The sequence below is a fragment of the Montipora foliosa genome, chromosome 8 (assembly GCF_036669935.1).
Source record: "Montipora foliosa isolate CH-2021 chromosome 8, ASM3666993v2, whole genome shotgun sequence".
In the NCBI taxonomy this organism is placed as follows: Eukaryota; Metazoa; Cnidaria; class Anthozoa; order Scleractinia; family Acroporidae; genus Montipora; species Montipora foliosa.
In genome coordinates this window covers 42077364-42085590 of record NC_090876.1, presented here as the reverse complement: position 1 = coordinate 42085590, position 8227 = coordinate 42077364, and the positions used below count along the sequence as shown (strand labels likewise).

General features: G+C 43.4%; 1 protein-coding gene across 1 annotated transcript; it reads right to left on the bottom strand.

Annotated features, from left to right (window-relative positions):
- Positions 1 to 3488: 3488 nt before the first annotated feature.
- On the bottom strand, positions 3489 to 4427 carry LOC137968827 (craniofacial development protein 2-like). Its single transcript, XM_068815304.1, has one exon. It carries the CDS (start codon positions 4425 to 4427, stop codon positions 3489 to 3491), a length of 939 nt encoding a protein of 312 aa, XP_068671405.1.
- Positions 4428 to 8227: the final 3800 nt, after the last annotated feature.

The following is an 8227-nucleotide window of genomic DNA, read 5'->3' as shown; positions in this document are numbered from 1 at the left end:
TGCTTGAAAATGTAGATGTAGATAATGGGCATTTGAAAGTGTTTGACTCTCATGCTAGAGATATTTATGGTAAGAGTCATCCTCAAACTCTTAGATACTTCAAGTATGGACAACGTAGTGTAATATTTTCAAACTTTGTATGGAATAAGTGATCAGTATGAACTAAAAGGTTTACAAATCACTAAATATGACTTGCAATTACCTAATATGTACCAAATGACTTAAATACACCATCAGATCAACTTACATAAGTGTTTGAAAAAACATTGTTTTTCTATAGCTCTTTTTCTCAGTCGTTTCATCTTGTAGTTACTGGAACATATTTGCAGACAAGTAACAAACGGGAAATGCTATCTCTGTTGGCAGTCTGAGAAACAAAAAGTGATCAAATTAATAGTAGGAAGAGAGAGGGCCCTTTGTTTCGACAGCCAATGAGAGACTCTGGTTGGACATCAATGACAATAGATAACGTCAACGATATCTTTGCTGTTAAGGGGACATTAGCGAGGGTCCTAATGTAAAAACACGAATGAACACACTAATCTAAAGATAATCAGGTCTGGAAAACTGATTTTTCAAAATAAGGTACCAGTTGTTCGCTTCTAGTCCGGCATGAACTCCAGGCCGCTTGACCTTTTTTCTTTTTGCATCCCGTGACAAAGTACTAACCTCCCATATATGCGTGGAAAATACCGATACTACTTTGAATATTTGCTTAAACTTCAGTCAAAACGTTATGATTGAGTGTAATACCGACTGACTAGCATGACAGCTATCATAGATTGAAATCCGGACGATGAGTCCCGATTTTCACCACATTATACCTTTCCATTGACAAGAAATCATGGAAGACCTTTCGTTTTTCTTTCTTTCTTTTTTTTTTTTTTTTTTTTTGTTTCGCTACGAGGATAACAATGAAAAAAGCACTTCTTTGTCGCGAATTTTCTATGATGAAAAATTGTTCAGAACTGATCAAAAGTCTACGTTAATAGTGCACACCATGCAGAGCTTAGCCTAGTACTTAGTATATGGCTAGGAACGTTTTTCTCACTTTTTCCTCCCTTCCCGCCTCAGCCATTTGATGAGGGTCAGTCTCGTGCTTCTCAAGTTGGCTCGATCATGCCCCAAAAAGAATTCTGGCCTTGATTGTATCATTCCACGAGCAGTAATGAACTGGTTGCGTAGTGTCTCGCTATTCGATAAATTTAATCCATGCTCGCTTAAGGGGACATTAAGTATTTGTTATGTAAGAAATGGGCAGACAGGAAAACGTTTTCATGTTTCAGTGTTTTCACAAGAAGCTAAATATTTGCTTTGTAACGAATGAGCAAATGCAAATCCATTTTTAAGCAACACGATATCGAAACGCAAACAATGCTGTTGGGCAGTGCTTGAATTGGCTGTGATTGCTGACTCCGACTTGAACTGAGTAGCTAGAATATAGTCTTCACTACACCATCACCGACAATAGCTGCACTGACAAGACAGGGCAGATTTTAAATCACTCTTAAGTTCTCTTCAAGTATTTCACTCATCAAATTCTTAAATTTACAATTTGCAAACACGTCCTGCTTCCTTAGGCAACTAGCGATTTCGAAACCAAGAAATCCGGCGATGGAGCCAGTCAAACTTTGACTGGTTCAGTCCCTCAGCCTTTTCACAAAATTACCCTTACGATTAGGGGTATCTTAAGGATATCGTGGTTATTTGCACTTGTTGTTCATTCATTAGAAAGAAAGTCTTTGGCTTCTTATCACATTAATGAAATTTATAGCATAGCAAGAATTGTACGCAATCAATTCAGTAATCTTGAGTTATGCATCGTGATGAGCTGGGGGTACCAAATGTGACTTGATTTAAGCCTTTAGGTTCCCTGTGGAACATAGGGCCGCAACAACACTCCTCCAACGCACTCGATTCTGTGAGGTCCTCCTCAGCTGTGCCCATGTCGTACCAATGGCATTCACGTCTGCATCAGTGCTCCTGCGCCAGGTCTGTTTCGGTCTTCCTACTTTACGCTTTCCTTGAGGATTCCAGTCGAGGGCTTGCTTGGTGACGTTTGAGGGGGACTTCCTGAGTGTTAGGCCGATCCACCCCACTTCCTTTTTTTGATCTCCACTTCAATGGGGCTTTGACCAGTCTTGTCCCAGAGGTCGGCGTTGGAAATGACGTCTGGCCATCTGATGTTGATGATGTTTCTGAAGCATCTGTTGATAAAGGTCTGCAGCTTTTGGGTGTTTGATTTAGTAGTTCTCCATGTTTCGGAGCCATACAGTAAGACAGACTTGACGTTGGTGTTGAAGATTCTGATCTTGTTGTGGAGGGAGAGAGCTGAAGAATTCCAAATGGGGCGGAGGGTGTTGAATGCATGTCTGGCCTTGTTGATGCGGCTCTTGATGTCTTCGTCTGTTCCTTCATCTGTGTTGACGACACTGCCCAGGTACGCAAACTTCTCCACCTCGTTCAGGTCTTCGTCGTGGAGTGTGATGGGGTCTTGTTTCTTGTTGTTTCTTCGCATCACCACCGTCTTCTTGATGTTGATATTGAGGCCCGTCTTCTCAGCTTCTTCGGCGAGGCGGGACAGCTTCTCTTGTGCGTCCTGGTGTCTGTGTGAGAGGAGGCTAATGTCGTCAGCGAAGTCCAGGTCCTCCAGCTGTTTGGTGAAAGTCCACTGGATGCCGGTCTTCTTATCTGATGTTGCCTGCTTCATAATCCAGTCGACTACCAGAAGTAAGATGGTCGGCGACAGTATGCAGCCTTGACGAACACCGGTTTGTACCTGGAATGTGTCCGTCAACTTCCCGTCGTGTATGACTTGGCAGCTGGAATTGTCGTACAGTTGCTGTATGATGGAAATGAACTTGGGGGAGGGAAGGGGGGGGGGGGGGAGGGGGGGGAGGGAGGGGGAAGCCGTAGTGTTGCATTAGCCTCCAGATGACGTCGGAATCCACACTGTCGAATTCCATTTGGAAGTCGACGAATACTGAGTACAGTGGGATCTGCCATTCCAGCGACTGCTCAATGATGATTCGCAGCGTGGCGATATGGTCTGTGCAGTATCTGTCTTGACGAAAAGCTGCCTGCTCCTCTCGTAGAGTTTCGTCCAGGGCCTTCTTGATTCTCTCCAGGATAATTCTTGTCAGGATCTTTCTCGGGATGGAGAGCAGCATGATACCCCGCCAGTTGTTGCATGATGACAGGTCCCCTTTCTTCGGCAGTTTCACCAGGTACCTTTACTTCCATTCCAGTGGGATCTGCTCGTTCTCCCAGATCTTCATCAGGAGTGGATGGATCATCTCCGTGGAGGTCTGGACGTCCGCCTTTAGTGCTTCTGGTGGAATGCCGTCTGGGCCTGCTGCCTTGCCTGACTTCAAGGAGTTGATAGCTTTGCTGACCTCGGCCTTGTTTGGTGGATTCATGCTCACCGCTAGCTGGTTTGCTGCTGGTGGGATGTCAGGTGGGACTTAAGGTGAGGGTCTGTTGAGAATCTATTGGAAGTGTTCTGCCCATCTTGCTCTCTCTTTGGCTTCATCTGTGATGGTCTCGCCGTTCTTGTCTTTCACTGGTCTTGAGGGGGCCTTGCTTTTCCCTGACAGTGTTCTTGTAATCTCATACAGCCTCTTCATGTCTCTTTTGCCAGCTGCTGTTTCTGCTTCTTCTGTGAGGTCGTGTATGAATCTCCTCTTGTCCGCTCTGGTGCTTTTCTTGACCTGTCGGTTCAGCTCCCAGTACTGGGCCTGTAGATCTTGCTTCTGTTGCAGGTCTTGGGTCTGGTTGATGTCGTTCTTTAGCTGTTTCCTCTCTTTGATGAGGGTCCAGGTATTGGCTGACAGCCACTCTTTGTGTTGTCTAGTTTTCTTCCCCAGGACCTCATTACATGTGACCTTCCAGGTGTCCCTAAGGCCACACCATGTCTCCTCTACTGATTCTTCTGGTTGGTGGGCGAGTGCGCTGAGCCGGTTTCTCAGTTCACTTTGGTAGACCTCAGCTTTTGTTTTATCTTTCAGGCTGTGTATGTTGTATTTGTGGGATGGCCTGTCTGCTCGGTCTCTGTAGACTTTCAGCTTGACTTTCAAGTCTGCTACCACCAAGTGATGGTCCGAGGCTGCGTCTGCTCCTCGTTTGACTCTGACGTCCAGCAAGCTTCTCCTCCACTTTCTTCCAATGGTGACGTGATCGATTTGATTCACAGTCCTCCCATCTGATGATGTCCATGTCGTCTTATGGATCTGCTTGTGCTGGAACACGGTGCCTCCAATGACCAGGTCGTTGAAGGTGCAGAACTCAGTGAGTAGCTCTCCGTTCTCGTTCTGGACGCCAACTCCATGTTTTCCCATGATGAGTTCTCTGTTGGTGTTGTCTGCCCCCACTTTAGCGTTGAGGTCACCCATTAGGATCTTCAGGTCTCTTCTTGGCAGCTTATCCATCACTGTCTGGAGCTGCTCATAGAATGCCTCCTTTTCCTCTGTCTCTGCTGCGTTGGTGGGTACGTAGCACTGGATGACGGTGGCTTTCCTCCCCTTGGAGTTGAACCTTGCCGTCAAGAGCCTCGGTGATACTGGCTCCCAGGAGAGTAGTGCCTGTGCTGCCTCAGGTGTCAGAAGCAGGGCTACTCCATGAAGGTGTGGGTGGCCTTCCTCATGTCCAGAGTAGATGATAGTGTCACCACTCGTCAGTCGCTTTCGTCCAGTGCCGTTCCAGCGTGTTTCACACAGCCCTAGCATCTTGAGGTTGTAGCGATGCATTTCCCTGCTCACTTGTGCAGATTTCCCTGCCTCATATAGGGTTCGGATGCTCCAGGTCCCTATTCTGGTCTTGATTTTGGCTGTCAGAAGAGTTGTCTGCGCACTGGCTTCCCGAAGGCTTTCACCAGCCCGCATCATAGGCTCTACTGGAGAGGACTCTCCCGGAGCCAAGTTGTTTTCTGGATTTGTTGTTGCGGTTTCTGTAACAAGTCTGTTTTCCGGGACTGGGGTGTTAGCCCAACGCCCAACCCCCAGACCTGGAGGGCCGGTTGGTTTGGTGTCTGAGTTTTCGTTCTCGTAGATGGATTGCCGACCAAGGCTAACGAGCTCCATCCACCCGTGGTTTAGAATCAGAGTTTTCCTTCTCCTAGATGGACTGCCTACCAAGGTTATCGAGCTCCATCTACCCGGGATTTGGAATCAGAGTTGTCCTTCTCCTAGGCTATGTCGGTCCGCAGCACCCTATTCCGTATTATTCAGGTGCAATCCCCCAAAGAGAGGGCTTCCCTATCCGCCACCCGGGGGACGCGCCCCTACGCCGTATAGCCCCAGCGCGAGGGTACCAAACGGTACTGACGGTGTAATTCATAAAAAAATCTTCGAAGCTTTTAACTGGGTGTATGTACATAGAGGATGTGATATGTTTTGAGAACAGACGCTGAGCTAAACTTACATGTCTAAATATCTTAGTGCTGTCTAAATTTACTGCATTTTCCGAACTGATTCTAAGGTGGAATTGAGTTCAGCTTGGGCTCAAGAAAAGATAGTTCTATTGAATTGTCCCTGCGCGGTTATAAAACGCTTAGATCAAACAACTGAAAGCCATTTATTGTGTAACACAGGGCTAGCGAAGCTTCATTTCCTTACTTAAATATACATTTGCAAAGGCCACCAGGAAGTATTTGTTCCAGAAACTCAAAACACAAGTCGTTTTAGTTTTGTAGTCTTAGGATAATGTATAGATGTATATATGTCTTTAATAATATTTTGTAGATTATAAATTTTTAATTTAGATAATTAGTTTTTTCACAAACGAAGAGCCACCATGTGGAAGTGTTGTGAAATAAATCTTTTACTTACTTACTTACTTACTTACTTGGTTTCGGTAAATACAAGGGTATGTCAGTAATTGCGTAGGCCATCGGTCCAAAAAAGTCTACGCTTCTCGTCATTGAAAGGGCGTATCTAATAGTGAATTTGTTTTGACAAATTCAATTGCAGGAACACCACAAAACTGAATATCATGGATCATTAGTTCATTTTAGGGCCAATACAAATTTCACTGAACGTTTCGCATGAACAAATATATTGAATTTACGCGTATAGTTGTCCAAGCAAAAAAAACTTGCAAAAAAGGCTGAACAAGAGGGTGAACACGAGTAAAAGCAGTAACATTGTAAATTATTAAAGTCTTTCTTTTTTATCGAATCTTCAAAACAACCCTGTTATAGATAATACAGACATCAAAATCCGACGGAAATGCGGAAACGTTAACTGTTGAAGTATGTTGTTTGCCCAAATCTAAGGACACTGCAGGATTTAAACTCTATTTCTCGCCTGTTAGCCACAGTTCTCGAGAAAGTAGTGAAATGATGAAAGGCGCTGGCCTTCGAGACTAATCCTGTAATGTTTTGAAAGGGGTACTAACAATAAACAGTATGTCAGTCGCAAAATGTCAATGTCGAGATGTCGGCGAAAATAGAACCGTGTAATTGTTAAGCAACATGAATACTTCAGGACAGGGGGTCATCTGCGAAGCTCACAGATGCCTGCAATGGTTGCCTAAAGGCGGGCCATATCGTGAACCTTTTTTTTCATTAGACCGCGGAACTAGATTTTTGCCACTAATTCCTTAAACATAACACAGTTTAAAAGAATTTTTTTAACAGAATGAGCCCGGATGAAGCCAGTAATACTAAATCCTGTTCCGTTTACATGTTTAACCACAAATTAATGTTGTCCGGTTATTGTTCCCTTCACCGACAAAGCTTGTCACTAATTCCTTAAACATAACACAGTTTAAAAAAAATTTTTTTAACAGAATGAGCCCGGATGAAGCCAGTGATACTAAATCCTGTTTCGTTTACATGTTTAACCACAAATTAATGTTGTGCGGTTATTGTTCCCTTGACCGACAAAGCTTGCAATTGAGTGGGCGAACGTTTATAATTTTCATAATCACCAAAGAAAAGTTAAATTCAGTAATTTTTTCGTTTACACAACTATCGATGTAAGGTTTTGTCAAAAACCTTGAGACTATTTATCTAAAGCGCATGAAAACCTTGTGTAAAGTATTATCTGCAACAATTAAAACTCATGTCAACAGAGATTGTGAGGCTGTTATGTTCCTTGGTCAATATTCAATGACTTGTTAATTAAACCTGTAACAATTGGCATGTTCCACAACCGTATCCCATTTTCACGGGTGCGTCGAGTGCTGAAGAACATTCTCGATTCGCGTAGCTTCTTTTTAACACACCCAAAGACAGTCACTTGTTACATCCCGTTGTTTTATGGAAAATATAACAAGTATGGCCAGACCAATTGTCCCAAAAGTTATTGTGTACTTGTGCATGCATTCAAAAACTTAGTTAAAAACCTACGCAATATCGTACCATGTTGCTACATATTAGAAGCACTTTTAGCTCTAAAGGTAGACACCCTGTCTTACTATGGTCTTAGTTGATTTCTGCCGCCCAGTTCCCTTTTTACCTAAGAAGCGTTCCGTTTAGTGTATTGTAGGTCAAGCGGACACTTCGTGGGCATACTTGTATCATTTCGTACTGACGGGTGGTGCCCATTGTAGTGGTTAACGTTCGGTTATGTGACGGCTACACGCAAAAACCTTTAGGTCATCCCACAAAGTAAAAATGTTTCTTAAAAGAGACACTCCCGAAAGAATCTCTGGAATTTTAAGCCTTCCAATTACCTTGCAAAAATAAAAGTACAATTATTTTTATAGGATGTAGAAATTCTTAAACCATTACACAAGTTTGTTCTCGTTGTATCCAAAATGGTATAAATATAAGCTTTTAGGCTTGAGATGGCCAAACTCTCCTTGGTCAAAGAATAGGTATTTGAATTGCAGCAAGGATCCAGACAATCTTTATGGAGTGCAAACTTAGTTTTACAGTAAGTCAGTTAAGAAAACAATTTTGCCGATAATACGTCTTAGGCCCTATCAGTAGGTAAGACGAGGAAAAGTAACCAGATCAAAAGCAGCCTGAATGACTTGCCAGCAGAAAGACAATGAAATTTACTTCTCTGCTTTTCTATTAATCAATATTACAAGTGGATGCTTGAGCGTACTGAGTGGAAAACACTTAAAGAACATTGAACACTTAGGACTCAAGCAGAGGTGTAAGCCTGACACAGGAGAAAACAATTTGTTGTTTATGAGTGACTAAACAAGCGTTTCTACTGGCAAAAACGTTATAAGGCTATTAGTTTGATTCAGTGTGCTTTTGCTTTCGTGGAAAGCC

Excerpts from the sequence above, each read along its gene's own strand:
- LOC137968827 (XM_068815304.1), bottom strand. The coding sequence starts at position 4,427 with ATGGATAAGCTGCCAAGAAGAGACCTGAAGATCCTAATGGGTGACCTC.